Source organism: Nycticebus coucang, chromosome 17 (assembly GCF_027406575.1).
Source record: "Nycticebus coucang isolate mNycCou1 chromosome 17, mNycCou1.pri, whole genome shotgun sequence".
Classification (NCBI taxonomy): Eukaryota; Metazoa; Chordata; class Mammalia; order Primates; family Lorisidae; genus Nycticebus; species Nycticebus coucang.
Genome location: NC_069796.1, coordinates 76038932 through 76062456, shown reverse-complemented (window position 1 = coordinate 76062456; position 23525 = coordinate 76038932). Strand labels below are relative to the sequence as shown.

At 49.5% G+C, this 23525-nt stretch overlaps 1 protein-coding gene across 2 annotated transcripts in view; it reads left to right on the top strand.

The window, feature by feature from the left end:
• The first annotated feature begins 470 nt into the window (after positions 1-470).
• The window catches only part of STK10 (serine/threonine kinase 10), a 140831-nt gene continuing 117776 nt past the window's right edge, over positions 471-23525 (top strand). Inside the window, exon 1 of one of the 2 annotated variants that reach the window (XM_053567351.1) lies at positions 471-911. In XM_053567351.1, the coding sequence (XP_053423326.1) occupies positions 756-911 (156 nt within the window). In that variant the 5' untranslated portion in view covers positions 471-755. The remainder of the gene's footprint in view (positions 912-23525) is intronic. The other variant, XM_053567350.1, reaches the window with a different exon arrangement.

Below are 23525 nucleotides of genomic sequence, written 5' to 3'. Positions count from 1 at the left end.
CGCGCCGGGGAACACGCTGCGGCTCGGTAGCCAGGACGTGTGCCCCGGGGAAGTGCCCTCGCCCCCTGGGTGTCCCCGTCAGAAAAGTGGGGATGAGGAGGACAACTTCGCAGGGTAGTTGCGGGCGGATTCAATGAGATCATGTGGGTTCACCTTCTCGGCGCTGACAACAATCAGTTGGCACTAGCCACAAACCGACTCACTGCCCCGCTCGCTTCCGCGAAAGTTTTGGGAGCCACGCGGCGCAGCTGTTTCCTGAGACACAGGACGGTCCACCCAGTGGTCTCGTAAGGTCTCCAAAGCCCAGACTGTAGCGCGCGGCGCTAGGTGCACCGGGACTACAGTTTCCAGGGTGCCCTGCGGAGGTGGGCGGAGCCTGGGAGAGCCCGCAGCCAATTAGGGGGTCTCGGGGTGCTATCGGGGAGTGGCAGGTGGAGGCCGGCCGGTGGGCGGGCGCGGGGCAGGTCCCCAGAACGCGTCCGGGGCTCGCGAGCGAGGCTGGGCTGGGGGTGCGGCGCTAGCGGGACTGACGCTCCGGAGGCGGCCCGGGGGACCGGACAGGGCGGGGGCGGGGACGCGGCCGCCTGCGCGGTTCCGGGTGCTCCCGCCGCGGCGGTGCCCAAGGCGCACTTGACCGGGGCCGCGTTGCGGGGAAGGGTGGTCTGGGGAGAACCCCGAGCGCCGCGGCGTCTATCCAACCCTGCTTCATCGCGGCCGCTCGAGCCACCGCTGAGCCGCCTCGCGTGCCCCCAGCCATGGCTTTCGCCAATTTCCGCCGCATCCTGCGCCTGTCTACCTTCGAGAAGAGAAAGTCCCGCGAATATGAGCACGTCCGCCGAGACCTGGACCCCAACGAAGTGTGGGAGATCGTGGGCGAGCTGGGCGACGGCGCCTTCGGCAAAGTTTACAAGGTGAGGGCGGTGGAGGTGGTTGGCCGGACGCGTGGAGCGGCTCCGGAAGGAAGGGGCGCGGGCCCCGGCTGGGGAGGGTGCACAGGCTGCCGGCCCCGAGCTCCGGGTCCCGGGCCCTGTCCCGGTGATTCTTGTTTTGAGGGGGAACCTCCTTCAGCCCCGCGAGTCCCTGCGCGCTGGGCGCCCCATCTGGGCACCGTTGTCGTCCCTGCCTCAGCCTCCCAGCACTTTTTGTGGGTCCCGCACTGCCCTCGGCACCGCCCGGGGAGACAAAGAGGGCTTAGAAGAGCTCGGCATCCGAGAGAACCACTCCAGACACCCTCCCTAAAACTGTGATACGAGACATCACAGATGCTTTGGGAATGCCTGGACGACTGGGACATAGAAAGTCATCTGCACCTGAGGACTGAGAGTTGGGGTCACACCTGAAGATGAGTCAAAGACAGGGAAGTGCGTGAGGGCAAGGGATAGCCTCTAGAGCGAGAGGTGGGGTAGGGTAGATGGGCTGTGCGGAGGGTGAGGTCTAGATCTCGTGAATGCCCAGCTTCGAGGAACAGATCTGTTTTGTATGTCTGAGTCACAGCTCGGGAGTCTCCCCGTCTACAGTCACCTCTCCCCTAGAGCAAGATCCGGCAGACTTATTGTAGAATGGGCAGAACTGATTAAATCTAGACACACGTTTGCAGCTGGACGTTGTCTGGGTTACTGAGTTGTTTTAGGGACTCAAACACCTAGACTCCAACCTTTCCCTGACCTCCTTTCCTGGGAGAGTCCCCACTTGTTAAGCTGGTGTGTACCTTTTCCTTCCTAAATCAGCCGTCCTCCTCTTTGGGACTCCTGTAGCTTGTAGTGCACTCTGACTTCAGGATTGCCTTTTCAGGAGGTTGGGAAATTGAGAGACTTGTTGTCTCTGACTTGAAAGTGGTCTAGAGCCTAGTTACCAATGACCAGCGTTAACATCATCTAGGAACCTGTTAGAAGTGAACAATCTTGGACTAGGAGTTGCACGTGGCACACGCCCTGTAATTCTAACCCTCTAGGAGACCGAGATGGGAGGATCCTTTCAGGTCAGGGATTCCAGAACCATCTAAGTAAGAGAGACCCCAGTCACTACTAAAAATAGAAAAAAATTAGCTGTGGTGCTGCCTGCACTACCAGCTACTCAGGTGGCTGAGGCAGGAGGATCCTTTGAACCTAGAATTTGAGGTTGCTGTGATCTAGGCTGAGCCCCTGGCAACAGAGTGAGACTGTATCAAAAGACCAAAAAAAGAGAAGTGAAGTGATTAATCTCAGGTGTGCCCCAGGCCTACTACTGAATTAGTCTGCATTTTAAACAAGATCCCCAGATAATTCCTTAGCAAATCCAGTTGAGAGGTACTGCTCTAGAGGCTTGGAATGGTAGTCATTTTGAGACCAATCGGGCCCATCATGTCTCACCACCTCCCTTCAGAGCCCACACTTCCTGTTCTAGGGGGAAGACACCCCCACTGGAGCACAGGCCCTGTGATCTTTTGGACTGCCATCATTTGCCGCCCTACTTAGCCTGAGGGCTTCACACATATTTGAGCACTGCCAGCACACCCTTTCCTCTGCACAGCTTTACTTAGAGCTGTGGCTTCCTCCTGGTGGCATCAGAAAATGGTCTTCATGGCTCTCTCAGGACACCCTGCCAGTGTCCTTGCCTGCTGTGGACAGAGCCTGCTCCTTCAGATGTGCTATGACCGTTGTGAGGGGAGCTGGACTCTTGGTCAGCCCACCACATAATCCTCTTTCTCCAGAAGGCTCAGGGTGGTGGTAGTGCCTGCTCTTGGTTCTCAATGATGTTTTTTCCTCCGCTAGGGGCTTTCTGTTGCGTTCTTGTCCTCTCTCAATGTATTCCAGCTTTACAGGGTTCATTTTTGTTTCAACTTAAATGCAGAACTTTGCTTCCATATTGGTAACATTTCCCTTTGTCATTTTTGGTTGCCATTTTTACCTGCTTAAGCCCTGCAGACTCCCCTGCTACTCTGGAAATTTCAGACAAAGGAGTTCATCTGATTCACAAGTTGTCTTCTGGCTCTCCAGAGCCCACAGAAGGACACTTTTTTTTTTTTTTGAGACAGAGTCTTACTATGTTGCCCCCGGTAAAGTGCTATGGTGTCACAGCTCACAGCAACCTTAAACTCTTGGGCTTAAGCGATTCTCTTGCCTCAGCCTCCCAAGTAGCTGGGACTACACATACCCACCACAACACCTATTTTTTTTTTTTTTTAAATTGTAGTTGTCGTTGTTTTTTAGCAGGCCTGCGCGTTCGAACCCACCAGCCCCAGTGTATGTGGCCAGTGCCCTAACCACTGAGCTACAGGTGCTGAGCCCAGAAGGTCACTTTTTAAAACCTGACTCCAGTTCTCAAAGCTGTGAGCTGGCTCCACCCCTCACCCAGCATTTTCTCATATTTAAAACAAAGGTGAGCTAGACAGAGCTGTGGGATGGCAAATAACCTTAGCCAATTTATTTCTTGGGCAATTTATTCTATTACCTACTTAGGGTGTGCCCCCTGGTTTCACCTAACTTCATGTTACGTGCAGAAATGCTAGGGCTCATGGAGGGCAAGGGACTAGAACCCAACGCTCTGGGCTTCATTCAGTTTGACACTTTTTCCTTAGTCACCAACTAAGGAAAACCCAATCTAAACCAAAGATCCCTGTCACCCAAGCTGCCTGTCCTTTACTCAGCCCTTATAGTTGGAAGTTAAAGCAGGTATTGCTTTGCTAAAGGCCTAATAATTAAGGACCATAGCTCCCACCCACTTTGTTGTTTCCCGTCCTGGGTGCTGTAGTAGCCCAAGCCAGAAATTCCATCTTGGTTTTATGGTAAGGACCAGAGATTTCCTTTTGACATGGCGTCTTGCAAAGCTATTGAATGTGAGCTAGGGAAGGGTTGTCAGCACCGTCTCTTCCTGTCCTAGAAATACCAGGGTTTTCTTCCTACAGCCAAGGTGGTGAAGGGGACTTCCTGACAACTTTCTGGGTCTGTGAAGCCTTGGAATTCCAAGTTGTCAGGGTTGTCAGGAGAGGACTCTCTCTCATTTCACATTTCTAGAGAAGAGTCTTATTAGCAATCTCCAAGACATGGAGCCTCTTCTCCCTGAAAAGCCTTTATCCATCTGCCCTAGGAGAAAAAAGAATAGGATTGAGTGTGTGCAAAGTCAAGCTCATTCTCGCTTAATCTCTCTGTGATTACAAATTGCCTTCAAAAGAAAATCATTTCTAGTTCATTATTAGAATACGAAATAAATCTTACAAGCTATGTAGTTTTAAAATTCTTACCATTGAAAATAATCTTCATTCTGAAGAAGAGGTAGGAAGGGGAAGGTTTGATAGGTTGAGTGGAGAAAGCTGCCTTCAGCAAGGTGTGCTTGCTGTCCTAACAGCGGTAAACAGGTGCTCATGGGCTGAACACCACCTGGGAATGTGCAGGAATGAAAACAATTGGGTTAGTAGACGGAAATTAATTTTTCTGCTTATTGAAGATTGCTTTGGTTTTGATCTTTTGTTGTCTTTAAACTTTTAAAAGGTTTATTTTGCAAAACCAGGAGTTTACAAAAAAGCCAAAATTAAAAAGAAAGAAGAAAACACCTACATCTCACTAATTGCTATTGACATATTGCTGTATTTCCTTCCAGACTTTATGATTTTCTGCTGGAATATTTTTCCTGTGTGGTTGTTATAAATATGTGCAGTGTTTAGCGCTATCTTTCATTCCTAAACCATATTGTGCTAAATGTTTGAAATATACCTTCTAGAGTGGCTCAGTGTCCCCTTGATCTTAATCTTATTATTTAAGTAATTCTTCCCCGCCTCCCTTATTTTTTTTACTATTTACAAGTTAAAGTTGATTAAAATCTTGTCATGTGTCAGGCATTGTGCTAGGCACTTTATGTATATTTATATATAAATATATAATGTAAGATATATGCAGTCCTTCCTAAAAATCACCCCCTGCTGTGCAAAATCATGTAATAAAAACTAGAGGCCTTGTGGGGAAACGGGTAAGTGCCTACCTAACACACAAAATCTTCATCGATTAAAAAACACTGGTAGCAAAAAAAAAAAAAACACTGGTAGCGGGCGCACCTGTGGCTCAGTGGGTAGGGCACCGGCCCCATGTACCGAGGGTGGCGGGTTCAAACCCGGCCCCTGGCCAAACTGCAACAAAAAGATAGCCGGGCATTGTGGCGGGCACCCATAATCCCAGCTACTCCAGAGGCTGAGGTAAGAGAATCGCCTAAGCCCAGGAGTTGGAGGTTGCTGTGAGCTGTGACACCACAGCACTCTACCGAGGGCGTTACAGTGAGACTCTGTCTCTACAAAAAAAAAAAAAACAACATTGGTAGCACAGTTACATGGAGAAGAAATACATAAATGTTTTGATAAGTGGGGCACCTTACCTTGAAAAAAACCCACAGCATGCTCATGGTCGTGGGTGTTGAAGGGTGGCAGCTAATGAAGCAATGGGAGCAGGAAGTTGATGGATGTTTGAGATATGTGCCTGTGTGTTTAGTGTGTTCCTTTAGTGCCTGGATCAGCTGGGTGCAGTTTCCTGCATTCACCCAGTGTTTCTTACAGATAATCAACTGCATATAAGCCAATACAGCCTTAGCGTTATAATATTAATAAAATCACTCCGTAGCATGTCAACAGCATTGGAACAGAATTAGCACTGGTGACTGTACCTTCATGAACAGCTTCATTAAGTTCTTACTGTATTTTATGGTTTTTGTTTGTTTTTTGAGGTAGGATCTCTCTCTCTTGCCCAAGCTGCCAGTAATGTCCTAGTCACTCACTACAGCCTTGAGCTTCTGGCTCAAACAATCCTCCCACCTTGGCCTCTCAAAGCTCTGGGATGACAAGTATGAGCCACTGTGCCTAGCTTTAAATTCGTTTTTAGGCTAGACTTTCAGAAGGGAATTACTAGGTCAAAGGCTATACCTATTTGAGAGTGATTCTCAAAATAAAATTTGATAGGGCGGCGCCTGTGGTTCAAAGGGCTAGGGCGCCAGTCCCATATACCGGAAGTGGCGGGTTCAAACCCAGCCCCAGCCAAAAACTACAAAAAAAGAAATAAAATAAAATTTGACAAATTGCTAGAGGTTTCCTTTGTCCCTTGCTATTGCTGAGGGCTAATCCCCAAATTCTCTTGGACCCAGCAAGAGCACAGGGGGCCTTGGCAGTTGCTGTTTAGGCTCCCTCTCCAGTGACATCCTGCCGGCCCTGCCTGGTTTAGAGGAAGCCAAGGCTAAGTGAGGTATGATCCCTGCAGGGTTTCCCGCCCCTCCCCTTCAGCAGGCCAAGGGCCTTCTCCTTTCACCTCCTCTCCAGCCTGTCAGTTTGAGAGCCTGGGTTTCTGCTTCCTCTGGGGCTGCTGAAAGTCCCCCTCTTCCCCTCCCACTCCCCCTTCCTCCCTCCTCCCCTCCCCTTCTCCAGGGGAAGGAGATCTGCCCCCAGGCAATAACCTTATTTCCGCACAGCTGAGTATTTTTAAACCCAAGTCCATGCTATTGTAAGTTGGTTTCTGACTCCTGACTGCTCCTAAAACCAAGGTGGGCTGAGCCTCCTGGGGATGACGCCTCTCATGGGGGTCTTCTTGGGTTCTAGGCTGTGCCTGCAGACCTGGTGGGCTAATTTAGCCCTTGCCACACTGGGAATTTTTTTGGCTGGCTTCAAAGCAGACCAGGTCTGCTAAACAAGCAGACCCACCCAGCCCCTACCTGCACCCCATCCAGCACTGCTCTGGTTGGTTGGCCTCCGGAGGTTGCCTAGACTAGGGGGAAGTCCCCAGAACTACCTTGGGTGGTCACCTGGGCCCAGCTGCTGCTGAGGGTAATAAAACAGGGTGGTGGTTAAGGAAAGAGTTTTGGGCTCCATCTGGATCCCAGTACTAGCCCTGTTTGGACCCCAACAGGTGATGCCCCCTTCTGGGCTTGAGGCTCAAGTCTATGAGGTGGAGGTGCTTACAGGGCTGAGGGGGCTAAGGACGGGTGCGTTTAGCACCAGATCCCCACCCAGGAAGTGCTCAGGATGCAGAGGTGACTCATTATTGCAGATGTCTGGCCAGTTACTGCTACTTTAACCGGGGACAAGGCAGGCATACTTCAATGTTGACAGGTCCGTTCTCATGCCAGGGCTTCCTTACCTCGGCACTGTGATGCTTTAAGCAGGGTAACTTTTTTTTTTGTGGGGCTCTCCTGTGTGTTACAGATTGTTCTACCTAGGAGATCCCAGTACCCACCCCCTCCACTTGTGGAAACCAAAACCTCCCCAGACATTGCCACATGCCTGGGGACAGTGGAGGCGATACCACTACAGTTGAGAACGGCTGCCTCGAACAGATGAGAGTACTTTTTTTTCAGTCTAGTAAATGGTATTTGTCCACCTGTGTCAATTCTCTGGGTATATGATGAAAGATGTGGGCCTGGCAGCCAGACAGAGCTGGGTTGGAGTACCGGCTGTCCCGTTTACCAACTGTGATGTCAGATTTTAGTGTTTGTCTCTGAGCTTCCCTCAGTTTTCCCACATGTATGGTGGGGCTGACACCACCCCGGGAGCTGCTGTGAGAATCGGCCTAGTAGCTCCCAAAGGATACAGTGGGTGACTATGGCAGGTGCTCAGGATAAGACAGCAGCCTTCCCTGCCGCTTCCAGTGTGTTGTAGGGGAGGAAAGAGGAAGATGCTGCTGGTGTGAGGACCATACAGGGACAGACGGTGCTGAGCGGGAGAGCTCCCACCTGGTAGGGCAGGTTGGGTGGTGATGGGAAGGAGAAGAGAAGGAAGCTGGCCAGGAGAGAGGCTGGCCAGTGAGCCCAAGGTGGCCAACTGCGAGACGTGAGCCCAGAGTGGCCTTAGCATGGATTTGCATGGTTCCCATGGTGGCTGAACTGAATTTAAGTTGATTGCCAGCATTTTGAAATCAGGAGATTTCATAGAAAAGACCAGATTTCTGTCTTCTCTTGAAGTATCACCTAAGCTGCTTCCTCCCAGCCTGCATTCCTACAAGGCCACATCTGCTAGAAGTAAAGAGTAAGTCCAAGGGAAGTGTCATGAGAGCCACATAGGCAATGACAAATTTTGTAGTCACCTCATTCAAATCAGTGGAAAAGCAGGAAAAGTGAATTTTAACGGCCTGTTTATAATTTCAGCATGTAGTAAATACAAAACGAAAGCGGTATGTTCTTTGTTTCCATGCTAAGTCCTTGAAATTCAGTGTGCGTGTCTCCCTCATGCACCTCTGAGTCTGGTGTGGACACCTGCCAGGTACTTGATAATGACATGTGGACAGGGGCTACTTTGTGGGCGGTGCAGATCTGGCCTCTACAATTTGCTGCCACCTTCTCCTCACTCCCCTGCCCACTCTCCTCATTTCTGTTGTCTCTTTGGGCTCAGGGGTCAGTGGATTGGGGAGCTGGGTACAGCCTGGGGGACTGCTGGGGCAAGGCCAGGTCTAGGATAGCATGTGGGGGCTGCCTTAGTGTCTTTGGGCTGCTATCACAAAAAAACCAAAGACCGGGTGGCTTGAAAACAACAGAAATTTATTTTCTCACAGTTCAGGAGACTGGAAAGTCCAAGATCAAGGTACCAGACCAGCAGATTTCCTGTTTGGTTAGGGCCCCTTTGCTCCTAGATGGTCTCTTCTCACTGTGTCGTCCCGTGGTAGAAGGGATGAGCAAGCTCCCCCAGGCCTACTTTATTAAGGGCACTAATCCCATTTGTGAGGACTCAGCCTTCATGTTCTAATAACCTCCCTAAAGAACCCACCTCTGAACACCATCACCTTAGAGTTTAGGATTTCAACTTACATGGACACAGATACTCAGACCATAGAAGGGGCCAAGTCAAGAGGAATTGAACTTGGCAGTTTTGACTTTACATAATGACCTGCCTGTCTTGCCTTAATGCCCCCTGACCCTGACCGGGTCAGCCTACATAATGTTAGAGAGGCGTCAACTTTGGATTGGGAGGAGACGATGACCAGAGAGGGGCAATGACTTGCTTGAGGAAACACGAATGGAGGTGGCCAGAACAAGGTTTCCTGGTTGCCCGAGGCTAAGATGGCCGATGCTATGCGAAGGCTGGTTTGGAATGGCCATGCCCTGGTGCCCAAAGCAGGTGAGTGTGGGAGAGAAGGCCAGATCACAGTCCATGGAGGGTAGTGATTGATGGCAGGTGACCAGCCCGAGAAGGAGATGTGTGTGGGATCGGTAGCACTGGTGAGTCTGGAGAGCTGAGGTATGGTGGTCAGGAAGAGGAGGAAGAGGAGAGGGGGTGAGATGGGATGGGTGACTCATGCTGGCCAGAGATTGGAGATGGGTCAGGAGCCTAGACTCCTTGCTAGCCTGATTGTCTCTTGCAGGTTGTGTGATTCTCAGTAAAGTAATCCTTTCTGCCTCAGTTTATTTTTATTTGTTTATTTTTGAGACAGAATCTCACTATGTTGCCCAGGCTCAAGTGCTGTGCTGTCAGCCTAGCTCATAGCAACCTCAGAATCTTGTGTTCAAGTGATCCTCCTGCCTCGCCTTCCCAAGTAGCTGGGACTACGGGTGCCTGTCACCACCACGCGCAGTTAATTTTTCTATTTTTGGTAGAGCCTGGGTCTCACTCCTGCTCAAGCTGGTCTTGAACTCCTGAGGCCAAATGAACCTCCTGCCTCAGCCTCCCAGAGTGCTAGGATTACAGGCATGAGCCACCACGCCTCTGCCTCAGTTTCCTTATCTGCAAAATGGAGATAGTGGTGCATCCATGTAGGATTGTCGTAGGATGAAATGATATCACCCATGGAAGCCACTTGGTCCAGGACCCTAGAGGAACTTGAATATATGTCAGCCACTAGAATTGTTCAATGAGCATCTACTAGTTCCCAGTTGAACAAGGTAAACTAGTAGGGAGGTGACATTTGTTCACTTCTTAGCTGTCAATCATTTATTCTTCTGCTACCCCTATGAAAGCCAGAACTGCTGAAGCAGAGGCCTGGAGAGAAACAGTGACTTGCTCCAGGGCCACAGCTTTTCCAGGGCAGGGCTAGGGCTTGCCTGCAGATCTCTGGCCAGGTGCCTGCCTCTTTTCTCCTGTGCGGCACAGAGGGAAAGATGAGGGGCTTGCTGGGCAGAGAGGCCCAGGGTCATTTCAGGGTGGTGTGCCTCTGTGGCCTTGGGGTTTCTGTGCCCAGGAATGTCACTCTTTTTCTTGGGCCTGCCTCAGCTGGGTGGTGATGGTGGCTTCCCTTGCAGAGGAAGTGGTGACGGGTACAGACAGAGCTAGCAGAGGAAGTGGCAGGGGAAGGGTGGGCGGCAGGGTGGAGGGGAGCTGGGTGCTCCTGGGCCTCTCTGAGGCCACTGGGACCACAGCACCCTACAGCAGGGGCGCTCCTGGGTCCTGCCATTAGAGCAGGGATGGGCACACACTGAAAGGGCTGTTCCTCCTTCTCCCTCTCTCCAGTGCACTCACCTTCTATTCTACTCTTTCTCCTCCTCTTTCTCTCTGCTTCCCCTTTTGATGCTTCTTTTTCCCCCTTTCCTCCCACCCTCCCCCGTTAGCTTACTATTTTTTTCCTACTAACAGGCTATACCAGAGTGAGAATTAAGCCCTAAGACTTGAGGGGAAGGGAATTGACCAGTGCACTGGTGACTAAAGAATTAACTCTAGCCAGCTTGGGTCCAGGGGTGGGGGAGAGTGGGGGCCCCTGAGAGGATTGAGCCCGGAAGCTCCTGTCTGCCTCAGGACCTTTGCACTTGCTGTCCCCAGACTGTTACTCTGGCTCCTTTTCATCCTCTGGGTCTCAACTCACATTCTTTCCTCACAGTGGCCTGCTCTGATCACCCCTCCCTGACCATGGTGACAGTTTTATATTGATTTCCTCCAGAGCCCTTCACAAACCCAGATTCTCTTACATGTTTCCTTGTTTCCTTTTTGTCCTCCCTGGCAGATGTAAAGCCCCATCTTTTGTGTCCCTAATACTTAGAATAAGCCCTGCTCCTAGTAGGTGCCCACTTAACATCTGCTGAATGAACGAATTCCGAATGGATGCCTCGCTTCTCTGAATGAACGAATTCAGAATGGATGCCTCGCTTCTCTCCCCAGGCAGGTGCAGTGTCGTGGTTAATAATGTGGGCCAGCGCTGGAATCCGTTCTGAGCTTTTCCCTGGCTCCACTGTCTATCTGCTATGTGACCTTGGATTAGTCACCTCACTTTTCTGAGCCTCAGTATCTTGAGCTGTAAAATATAAATCAAAACAGTACTTTGCTTGGAGTTTGTGAAGATTGAGACATGTGGCCAGCCCTTACCCTTCCCAGCAAAGCAGCAGCAGCACATGTGACTATTGTGATTGTCATCATTTCTGCTGGTTGACTTTGTGATTGCTGGACTTCTGGGGATTTTTTTTTTTTTTTATTAAATCATAGCTGTGTAACATTAATGTGATCATGGGGCACCGTACACTGGTTTTATAGACCGTTTGACACATTTTCATCACACTGGTTAACATAGTCTTCCTGGCATTTTCTTAGTTATTGTGTTAAGACGTTTACATTCTACATAGTATTACTAAGTTTCACCTAGACCCTTGTAAGATGCACCGCAGATGTAATGACTTCTGGGGATTGACAGAGGCGGATTCCCTGGAGGCACCTGACCCCCACCCCTTGCCTGTTCTGCTGGAGGAGCTTCTGGATGGGTGCGGTGTGAAGGGTTCCTAAGGGCCAGCCTCAAGTTCCGCGCTCTCTCTGTGTATTGTGAAGATAGCAGATTCATTCATTGAAGTAAAGAAGTTTCCATCGCAGCCGCCTGGGGTCTGGTGGGATAAGTATGTGACATCTGTGTTCTGTGCTTTCCCTGGGCTTGGTTAGTCAGGGGAAGCTGAGGGCACTGCAGGTGCCTGGAGAGTGGCATTCTGGCCCTGGAGGGTGAAGCAACCTGGCATCTTGCTTTCCTTTGCTCTCCTTGCTGGGAAGCCCTTGACAGTCTTGTCTAGGAGCCCAGGCCCCATTCCGGGCCCTGTGAGGTGGTTGCCACTGTCAGAGCTGGCCTTGTCAAGCTGAGGCAGTGACCCCTGTCAGAGCTGGTGAGCCTCGCTGGTCAGCCCTGAGATTCTCTCTGCCCTTGTGTTGGGTTTTGGTGAGCTCTGCTGGCAGGTAGGGGAGACCCAGGCTCTTAAGCCCCTTTCTCAGGTGTCCTCACCACCACAACCCCTACTTTGAGGTGACAGAAAACACATCTCTGGGGCTGGGGAGAGGTGACTGGAGTATCTCTGATCTGGCTGGAGGACTGCCTGCTGTGACTAGCAACATGTACCTGTGGGAGACCCCAAAGCACCCCAAATGGGCAAGAGCCTCACCTCAGAGGCTCCTGAGTAGAGAATGCTGTTCATCCCACAAGTCCCAGCTCCATTGAACTTGCTGCATAACCTCGGGCAAGTGATGCCACCCTGTCTCTCTCCCCACAAATACACTCTCCTTTACTTTATAAAAATGGGATTAAATTGGGTGGTGCCTATGGCTCAACGAGTAGGGCGCTGGCCCCATATGCTGGAGGTGTTGGGTTCAAACCCAGCCCCGGCCAAAAACTGCAAAAAAAAAAAAAATGGGATTAAATTGTACACACTGGTCATTTTCATTTTTCATCTAACAGTGTGGCACAAATGGCCTTTCAGAGCACAAAACTCTCTTCCCCAACGTCATCTCAAACAGTGGTGGACTGTGCCATTGTGTGGTAGGACTGTCATTGATGTGGCCACCCCCCTGGTGCAGGGCTACTCGACGCTACTCACATGGCACTCTAAATGGCTGCCCAATTCACACCACGTGTCCTAACGCTAGATATAATTCAGGTGTGCAACTGGGCTGGGGCCAGCTCTGCCATGTCCTGATCATGTGTCGTTGGCCACATAAGCATCCAGGTATAAAGATGCCTTATGCCCCATTTGTGAGAGACATTATTATCTCCATTTTACAGAAAAGGAGACTCTGACTCCTCTTGGAGTGCTAGGATTACAGGCATGAGCCACCGTGCCTGGCCCTGTGCCCTAATACTTTTAAGATTATCTCTAATGGCCGGGTGCGGTAGCTCACGCCTCTAATCCTAGCACTCTGGGAGGCTGAGGTGGGTGGATCGCCTGAGCTCATGGGTTCAAGACTAGCCTGGGCCACAGCGAGACCCCATCTCTAAAAAAAAATAGCTGGGTGAAAAAAATAATAAAATAAATAAAAAAAATAGCTGGTAGTCCCAGCTACTTGGGAGGCTGAGGCAAGGGAATCACTTGAACCCAAGAATTTGAGGTTGCTGTGCGCTATGATGCCACAGCCCTCTACTGAGGGCGACAGAGTGAGACTCTATCTCCCAAAAAAGCAAAAAAAAAAAACCTCTCTAATGACTATTACTTTTACAATTATATATATATATATATATACACACACCAAAAGGATTATTGGCGGAAAAAATGGCCTGATCTTAACCTCTCTGAGGTTTGTTTGATACTGTCTGGAAAACAGAATTGATAAAAAGACACGTACCCCAAGGTTGTGCTGAGGATTAAGTAAGGTATTACAAGGTGCCTTAATCCTGCAGGGGTGGGAAACTGGTGGCTCTGGACAGAGGGGCTTCCTTCTTCACCCTCTCCTTTTTGCTGTGGACTCTACACTTGTCCCAGTCCTATAACTCAGACTGAGTCTTCTCTCAGTCCTCCTCTGGATAGGAGGAAGCCTGGGAAAGGTGGAAGCAACCCCTCTGCCCAAGGAGGTAGAGCCTGTGTCCCCTTTCACACCTTCTTTATCAGTGATATGTGGGGTTGGATTCCCCATTGTTTTTTTTTTGTGGTTTTTGGCTGAGGCTGGGTTTGAACCCACCACCTCCAGCATATGGGACTGGCGCCCTATCCCTTTTAGCCACAGGCACCACCCTCCCCATTGTTTTTGAAGAGCTGAGATCTGAGGGCTCCCACATCCCTAGCCGAGTTGGACAAGTTGTCTACGTTTTTTAGCCAAGGCCGAGACTCGGTATCTCTGGGGCCAATCCCGTTTACATTTTCATTTTTTATTTTATTTGCTGGCCCAAAGGGACTATGGAGGCTGTGCCCCTGCATTGTGCCAGGATGGCTCCCAAGGGTTCTCCTCCCTGAGGGAGGGAGTATTAACCACGTGTCTTTGGAAGCCAGGCCATTCTTCTGTTCTTGTATGTCATAATCTTTGCTGTCCTTACCTGTCACTTGTTCTGAAACTTGGCCGTCTTGTTTGTCGTTGAGCTGAAACTTGGCACAGAATCATTGATTGGGAAGTGATTTCTCTCTACTTGGCAGGATTAGTTACCTTTGTATGTTCTGATCCGGTCGAAGCCATTGCCATCTCCCAAAAGTGGACAATTGCTAGAGACTCCAAAATCTAAATGTGTTGACAATAAAAGACTTCTTATCGCTTCTCTTTCTTCTCTCATGTGGAAGACCTCATTTCTCTCTCTTTGCAGGGAGGCACAGACACTGGTTTATACATTTTAATTCATCATTTGAAACACTTGGTGTATACCATGACCAGAAGGAGTAACAGATACACTGATGAACAAGATAAACGTGGCTTTAGACTTTTAAAAACAAAAAATACGCAAGTCCCAAGAGAAAACAGTAACAACTAATAGTCAACTGACTCCCCGATGGTGGTTTATAGGTTTTCTCGTGTCACTGGAATTGTTCACATTTCCAAAAGCAAACTAAGGCCTGAGTGTTCTGGTTTCCCAATTGCACTTAGTTGGTAAGTAGTAGAGTTGGAGCTTGAATCTAGGTCCATAGCAGAACAAAGCTGGTTCTGCTATGACCCCAGTTCCCTGTGGGGACGGATTTCCTCTCTCCTTAACAGAGTCGAAGCCTTTGCTGTAATTGGCAACAGTTGTCTCCATGCAAAGATCGTGTCTGGGCAGAGACAGCACGTTTCACTAATCGCTTGATGGAAATTTGCCTGTTCCTAACTTTGCCAAGATGGGGCCATTGGATGGCATGGGGAACGGTACTCGTAAAAATAACTTTCTTGGCTACAATATGGAAGGCAGGAGAGAGGCTGGTGTTCACAGAGCTCAGCAACAAGGTAGGCTCAAGTGCCTTTTGAGAAAAAAGGGAGGTGATAGTTACCCGTGTCCTAGACACGTGTTTCATTCCTCTGTCCCTCTCTCACACCCACCCACTCACGTTCCTGCCCCCTCGTTCTTCCCTCTATTTGCCCTTCCCCCCATTCACCCACCCTCCCATTCATCTGCTCACAATTCCACTCGTACAACTTCCCATCCGTCTGTCTACCTACCCACCTCACCTATCTATCCATCCATCCATCTCTTCACCCACCCATTCACCTATTCATTCACCCATCCACCCACCCATTTGTCCATCCGCCCATCCATCTATCTACCATATACTCACCCTCCCCTTCCTCTGCCCAGCTATCTACTTACCCGACCTCCCATCCATCTACTAACCCGTTTATCCATTTTCCCCTCCATCTGCTCACCTATACAACCATTATTCCATCCACCTGCTTGTGTATCTGTCTGGCTGGCTGTTCACCTATCTTCCCATATATCAGTTCTCCCACCTACCCACCTGTCTCCCCATTCACCCACACTCCCACCTGTCCCCTGGCTCTTCTGTGCCAGGCTCTGGGGGGTAAACTGAAATGAATCAGAGATGGGTTTAGCATTTCTGAGCTCATAGGTAGGTTAGAGCAGTGGTCCCCAACCTTATTGGCCTTACAGGGTCTGGATTCATGGAAGGCAATTTTTCCAAGGACTGATGGGAGATAGGGGGGTGGTTTGGAGATGATTGAAGAGTATTATATCTCTACCTCAAGGATCATCAGGCATTAGATTCTCATAAAGACACACAACCTAGATCTTAGCCATGTGCAGTTTACACTGAGGTTCACACTCCTATGAGAATCTATTTTTTTCAGTTTTTGGCTGGGGCTGGGTTTGAACCCACCACCTCTGGCATATGGGGCCGGTGCCCTACTCCTTTGAGCCAGAGGCACCACCCTCCTATGAGAATCTAATTCCAAATTTAACAGGAGGCAGAACTCAGGTAGTGATGCAAGCGTCGGAGAACGGCTGTAAATACAAATGAAGCTTCGCTGCTTGCCCACTGCTCACTTCCTGCTGTGTGGCCCAGCTCCTAACAGGCCGTGGGCTGGACTGTTCTGCAGCCTGTGGACTGGGGACCGTAGGGTTAGAGAATCTATGATGCAAACGATCAGAACACGAGTCTGGTGCAGAGAACTTCTAGTAGGGGAGGTGGGCTGAACTTTGGGGAAGATGTCATGGACTAGGCTGTAGTTGAGTTAGGTTTTGTAGGCTGGTTAGACACAGGTATGGCGAAGGCATTCCAGGTCGGGAAGGGACTTGCGGAAAGACCTGGAGGAGGGGAGTGAGCATGAGGCTGAGTGTGAGTAACAAGTTGGGCTTCGTGAGAGTGGACAGGGGCTGCTCTCAAGGGCTGAGAGTGCTGGCCTTGGGGTCTGGGGCCCTAATCCATCAGCAGTAGGGAGCCATTGAGGGTTCACCCTGAGAGTGTTTCTGTTTGAAAGCAATGGAGGACTGGCACAGAGGGCACCTGGGTGGGACCCCTTCGGGATGAATGCTATGGTGGGCTACTGAAGGCAGACAGCCAGACCTGGGTTCAAGACCAGGCAGCTGTTTCCCAGCTGTGTGACCTGGGACAAGTCACTTTCTTTACCTGGGCCTTCCTTTTCAATAAAGTGAGTGGGCGGCTCCACCACTGCACACCTCACAGGCCTGTGCTGGAGGAAGGCAGCCACTCATTGTCTTGCACAGGGAATGTCAGAGGCCTTAGGAGGCCTTTTACATGCTGAGGCCCACAAGCCCAGGGCCTCCGGAGGCCAGGCTTGTTGTATGAGGGCGAGGCTCCACCCTCCACTGGGTTGTGCCGCCCAGGCCTGGGTGGATTCTGAGCCCAAGCCCATGTGAGCCCCCACCCCAACTCTGAGTCTGCTGCCCTCAAACTACCCTCCTTGAATTTCTGTTGAGCTCTTTCCCTGCACACAGCCGGTTCTGCTATGACCCCGGTTCACTCCGGGGCCAGATTTCCTCTCTTCTTAACAGTTGAAGCCTTTCCTGCAGTTGGTAGCCATCGTCACCACGTAAAGATCAACTGTGTCCAGACAGAGATAGCACAGCTGTACATTGTGTGAGACGCAGACCAAGCCCACATTTTGGTTCCAGTAGCCTGAACCATATTTGATATGTGACTGGCACAGCCATCCAGAATAAAGACAACCGGGAAAATAGAAACTCTTAGCCTTGACTGCTCCATTCTTTGGCTCTGACTCACACGCCAGCCTTTTTATCCGACAGGTCAGCTGGGAGCCTTCCCCTGCGCCGCCTGCCTGGCTGGGTTGCTAGGAGGCCTCCCAAGCAAAGTGCTGCAGGCTGGGGTTCTGTTAACCCACTCTCTGCTCTGAGTCTCTTGTTTTCTTCCTAGAAAAACAAATATGTATTTCTAAGCCTGGGTCTTAGACATCAGAGTGAGTTTTAGATACTCCCTCACCTCTGTGAAGAGGAATTTTCTGTCAGAAAGTCCTAGAGTACAAAGCCTTGAGAGCAGAGGTGTCTGTAAGAACTTTCTGCAGTGATGGAAAGGTTCTGTGTCTGGGCTGTTCAATAGGGTAGCCACAGTGTGGTTCTATAGCACATGAAATGTGGCTAGTATAGATGAAACACTACAATTTTCACTTCATTCCTATTAATTTAAATATCAACACGTGGCTAGTAGCTACCATATTGGACAGCACGGCTCACATGGATTCTGAGAGAACGAAGGTTTCTATCTCTGAAAACATTTAAGACAAGGTCAGGATGAAGTTGTCTCTTTCCGTGTGGGAGTCTCCTTTGCCGTCCCAAAGCTACCCAAACCAAAGCTGTCCTTGCTGGAACCCCTGTGGATAATTGCAAGATGTCATTGGGTAAAAATAATCCCCATAAACCATTTGCTTTCACTTTTTTTTTTTTTTGAGACAGAATCTCATTTTATCACCCTTGGTAGAGTGCTGTGGCATCACAGCTCACAGCAGCTCTTGGGGTTAAGCGATTCTCTTGCCTCAGCCTCCCAAGTACCTGGGACTACAGGCACCTACCATAACACCAGGCTATTTTTTGTTGCAGTTGTCACTGCTGTTTTAGCTGGCCAGGGCTGGGTTTGAACCCGCCATCCTCTGTGTATGGGGCTGGTGCCCTACTCACTGAGCCATAGGCGCAGCCCTCTTTTTTTTTTTTTTTTTTGTGGATTTTTGGCCAGGGCTGGGTTTGAACCCGCCACCTCCGGCATATGGGACTGGCGCCCTACTCCTTGAGCCACAGAGTCTCACTCTGTCATCCTGTGTAGAGTTCTGTGGTGTCCTAGCTCACAGCAACCTCAAACCCTTGGGCTTGAGCAATCCTCTTGCCTCAGCCTCCCAAATAGCTGGGACTACAGGTGCCCGGCACGGTTAGTAACACAGTTAACCTTTTCTATTTTTAGTAGAAACAGAGTCTCACTCTTGTTTAGAGCTCCTGAGCTCAAGCAATCCTGCCTCGGCCTCCCAGAATGTTAGGATTCCAGGCATGAGCCACTGCGCCTGGCCACTTGCTTTCATTGTGCTGTGTTTCAGCTCATTTCTGTCCATATGCGCAGGCAGTTTACCCAAAGAAAATTTGTAGGCTAGCTATAATTTTATTATCCTGCTTTGTCACTTACTATTATGGATTAAGCATTTTTTTCTCATTACCGTACATCTTATTATTTTAAAGGGCTGCTTAATATCCTTTTCAGGTAATTTAATCATTGTCTTTAGGTTATTTCCACCCTTTCCCCCCTTATTTGGGACCAGTGTGATCATGAACTTCGTACATTTCTTTTATTATATTTCTGAATTATTTCCTGGCCTTAAATTCTCAGGAATGAGGGATAATAGGCTTAAAAGTTATTTTCAAGACTCTTAAGACCTGCTGCTAGTTGTGATCCTTAATACATTGAATTGGTTTGTATTCTCGTCAGTCATGAATACACCTGTGTTGCCACTTTGTCTTCAGCACTGGGATTGTCATTATTCTTGTTCTTGCTAATTTAATAAGTGTAAAATGATCATCTCCACTTTTTTGAGACAGAGTTTCACTATATTGCCTGGTATAGTGCTATGGTGTCACAGCTTACAGCAACCTCCAACTCTTGGGCTTATGCGTTTCTCTTATCTCAGCCCCTCCAAGTAGCTGGGACTATAAGCGTCCGTCACAATGCCCGGCTATTTTTTGGTTGTCGTTGTTACTGTTGTTTGGCAGGCCTGGGCTGGGTTTGAACCTGCCGGCTCTGGTGTATGTGGCTGGCTCCCTAGCTGCTGAGCTATAGGCACCAAGCCGTTTCTACTTTTTTGGAGAAAGGTTTTTTTTGGCAAAAGAATCCCATAGTTAATGTTTGCCTGTGACTTGTTAGTCACCATCTTTCCATGTAGGTCCCACATCTTGATTTATCAGTCAGCTCCTCCATGAGATCTCTATCAGCTTTGTAGGTTACAGTGGGCTTGGGAGTGAAGGTGGTCCTCGTCACACATCTGTAGCATGGTGAAACACTTCCGTAGATGTTTGCTTTCTTGGGCTAATTGCTTCCTCTCTCTGAACATCAGTTTATATACAGCCCCAGAAATGGGAAACTTACATCCTTCTTGCTAGCAAATGATAGGATTCCGCAGGGAGTTTATTGGTTCACATAACTGAATAGTGTAAGGGTAGGTCCCGCCTTCAGGAACAGCTGGCTCCAGGCGCTCCAGAGTCATCAGCACTCAGGTCGCTTCCATTTGTAGGCCCTGCTTCTCTCCTGCTGGCCTCAGCCAGACAGCCTCTCCAGAGGAGTAGCAAGGTGGGCTGTAAGACCCTTCAGCCTTCCACTCTACCAGTTTAGCAGCCTCAGAGAAAGCAAAAATTATCTTCCTGATAACTTTAGCAAAAAAGCAAAAACAAAAGAACCACCAAGGTATGAACCTGTTTGCCTCCTTTAGATCACACGTCCAGGCATCTTTGAACCAATGACTGAGACAGAGTTCAGCACTTTGACTGGGCCTGGGGTGTGTACCTGGAACCCCTGTGGGGTTAGCCCAACATGAATCCCTTGGATTGAGAGCAAGGGCAAGGCAGTTTCCAAAGGAAACATGCGTGTCGAATCCCCAAGGAGAAATGGATGCTGGCCAGGTTCCCCAAGATTCATATTTCCAGGCAGCTCCAGGAGCTCCCAGGACAGAAGTTAGGGGTGGCATCAGGAGTGCCCTGCCCCGCCCCACTCCCCTGCTCTTTGCTCTTGTGTTCTCATTTAATTTTCTTGTGGCAGGCCATGTGCTGCTGTTTTACAGATGAGACAAATGTCTCATCTTGGATCGTGGTCTCTGGATTTGCCTTTGTGGGCTGAGTTTCTTCATCTTCAGAGTGGGGATTAGGGACCTGGAGTTTTGGAGTGGTGGCTAAAGTTCTCTCTGGTTCCTAAGTTCTTTGATAACAGCATTTTCCCAGCAGGAGAGCGGAGGGATACCGTGATCAGCTGGTAACTAGGAAGCAAGGGAAGAGCCTGGGAGAGGTCCTCTGCTGGCTGCTGTGTGTCTGTCTCATAGGGAGCCCTCAGCCCCTGACTGGGCCCCTTGGGTGGGGCAGGGCTCCCAGCTGGAAGGGTTGCCCCTGCCTCCTCCAGGCTGGCCCTGCACCAGCACAAGGGGGAGGATTGTTCCCACAGAGGTTCCTGGGCCAGAAAACACAAGTGGCCACTGTGTATCTGCTCTCAAGGCTGTGGGCTGAGGCTTTAGTCACTGCCGCCAGCAGTGGAGGTCTGGGTTGGGGCTCCTCCCGTCCTCTGCTGGACCCCAGCCTTGTCTTAGCTGGTGGGAGAGATGGACGTCAGAGGCCCACAGACAGCCACTTGTTCTGTATGTGATTTCTTTTATTTATTATTTATTCATTTTTTTTTTTTTGGCTGGGGCTGGGTTTGAACCCGCCACCTCCAGCATATGGGACTGGCGCCCTACCCGCTGAGCCACAGGCGCCGCCCTATTTATTCATTTTTGAGACCAAGTCTTACATTCTGTCACCCTGGGTAAAGTGCCAGGGCATCATCGTAGTTCACAGCAACCTCAAACTCCTGGGTCCAAACAGTCCTCTTGCCTCAGCCTCCCGAGTAGTTGGGACTGCAGGCATGTGCCAGCATGCCTGGCTAGGATTTTTTTAATTACTGTATTTTTAGTACAGATGGGGGTCTGACTTGTTTAGGCTGGTTTCGAACTCCTGAGCTCAAGCAATCTACCTACCTCAGCCTCCCAGAGGGTAGGATTACAGGTGTGAACCATCGAACCTGGCCCTGCATATGATTTCTTGCCTGTCAACTCCCATAGTACCCGTCTACTTGGACTACTGAGCTTTCCAAGACCCACCCACTCCTTAAGATGGCCTGACATCAAAGTGTGGAGAGAGCTGGGGTATCATTTCCCTGCCCTACTTTTGTATAGAGGGGAAACTGAGGTCCAGAAAGGACTTTTGCAGATTTTACAGGCACCTCTGGCTAAGTGGTCAGGTACATGGCCTTTAAAGCCCCACAGGCCAGAATTTACCTCCCAGCCCTGTTATGTGCCTGCTGTGTGACCTTGGGCTAATTGCTTCCTCTCTCTGAACATCAGTTTATATATATATATAAAATAGGGCTCTTAATAAAGAGATCAAACGGTATCTTCTCACATCCTCTCTTGGGTCTAGTGCCTTTTCAGGTTACCCTGGGGCAGAATGGCTCTGGCTTGTGCAATCTCAGCTGTCTCAGCAGTTGTCCTGAGGTTGCACTTCATTGGCTGACTTGATCACATGCCTATTCCTGAGCCAATCACTGGGACCAGAGGGAATGCAATGTTCTGATTGGCCAGAATGAGTTGCCCACTGACTTTTGGATCAGTGGGCCATGGAATCAGGTTCACTGCAGGTCAGTGACTGGCAGTGGGGGTGGATTAGTTCCACTGAAGAAAAATCAGGGAAGGGCAAATTATGCAATGGGAAGGCAATGATTCCACATGCAAATTCTCCTAGGCAGAAGCTGTCTTGTTCACTAGAAAAGTGCTTCACACTTCGTTTGGCCAAGTAAATAGTGGTTGGATGAGTGGATAAGGAATATAAGATGCTTCCTGGCATCATCATGTAGTGAAGAGAACACTGACTGGAGTCAGGACACCACCACAACTCACAATTCTGATGGTCTTGATACCTCTCCCTTAGTCAGCTTGTTTGGGAAATGGGCGCCCTGGCTGATGCCGGCTGTAATGGTTTGTTGGCAGATTGAATTCTGGCTGAGCAGTGGAAGCCGCCAAACACTCTGGCAGTAAGAGTGCTCCCTATTGGCTATGATTGTCATTTATTTTTAGCAAAAGAAGGTGGAGCTTGGAATCCTGGGTACTTGCCAATAAGGGTCCTTGGGAAGTGATTGGGAGCTTTGAGCCAGGCGGGCTTGCAGTTGGATCTAGCATTTGCCTTCCACCCTCACTTGCTGTGTGACCTCAGACAAATCATTCCCACCTCTCTGAATATCAGTTTCTCATCTGCAAACTGGGACTGGTAGTATTTCAAGGGCTGGATGGAGGATGAAGTGAGAAATATCATTTATTATCTGTCTTGGCTCACAGCGAGGGCTCTTAGCTGTGAGGGATCCAGTCCCCATAAAACCTGTGAGTGTCCCCAATGCTCGGCAGTGAAGAGGGAATGAAGAAAGTAAATACAGTAGAAATAGAGTAGAATTTATAGAGTGGGCCCCCGGGAATCAACGCCTTTTGTGCGAGAGACAGAGATGACCCCAAACTCCAGAGGCACTCAGTTTTTATTACTTCTCCTGATCAGCAAATGGGTGTTTGCAACAACAACAACATACATCATCCTTGTGGTTTCTAATGCCCTAATTCTCCATTCAATTACTCTTTAGCTTCTTTCATTATTTTTACTTGTTAGGATGCTTATCAATCTCTTAATAGGATTACAGAAAACAAAGGAAAAGTGAACATGGACTTTGGGACTAGATACCACCCAGTTAAATCCTCTGTGGTCCTGTGGGGCAGATTAGTTGACACCTTGGCTCATTAGTTGATGGGTTTCTTTTCTTTTTTTTTTTTTAAGACACAGTGACTTTCTTTGTCGCCCTCAGTACAGTGCCATGGCATCACAGCTCACAGCAACCTCCACCTCTTGGGCTTAGGCGATTCTCTTCTCTCTTAGGAATCCTCAGCCTCCTGAGTAGCTGGGACTACAGGCGTCCACCACAACTCCTGGCTATTTTTTGGTTGCAGTTTGGCTGGGGCTGGGTTCGAACCCACCACCCTTGGTATATGGGGCTGGTGCCCTGCTCACTGAGCCACCGGCACCACCCTAGTTGATGGGTTTCTATGCTGTGAGAAAAAAAGGTGAATCCTTTTATCTCACACCCATAAAAACTAGTCTTTCTTACCCAATGAGTCAGCTGTACGTGCTGTCCTAAAATGGCTTTAGGCCCCAGCCAGACCCTTATGCACCTTTTTTTTATTATCATTTTTTATTAAATCATAACTTTGTACATTGATGCAT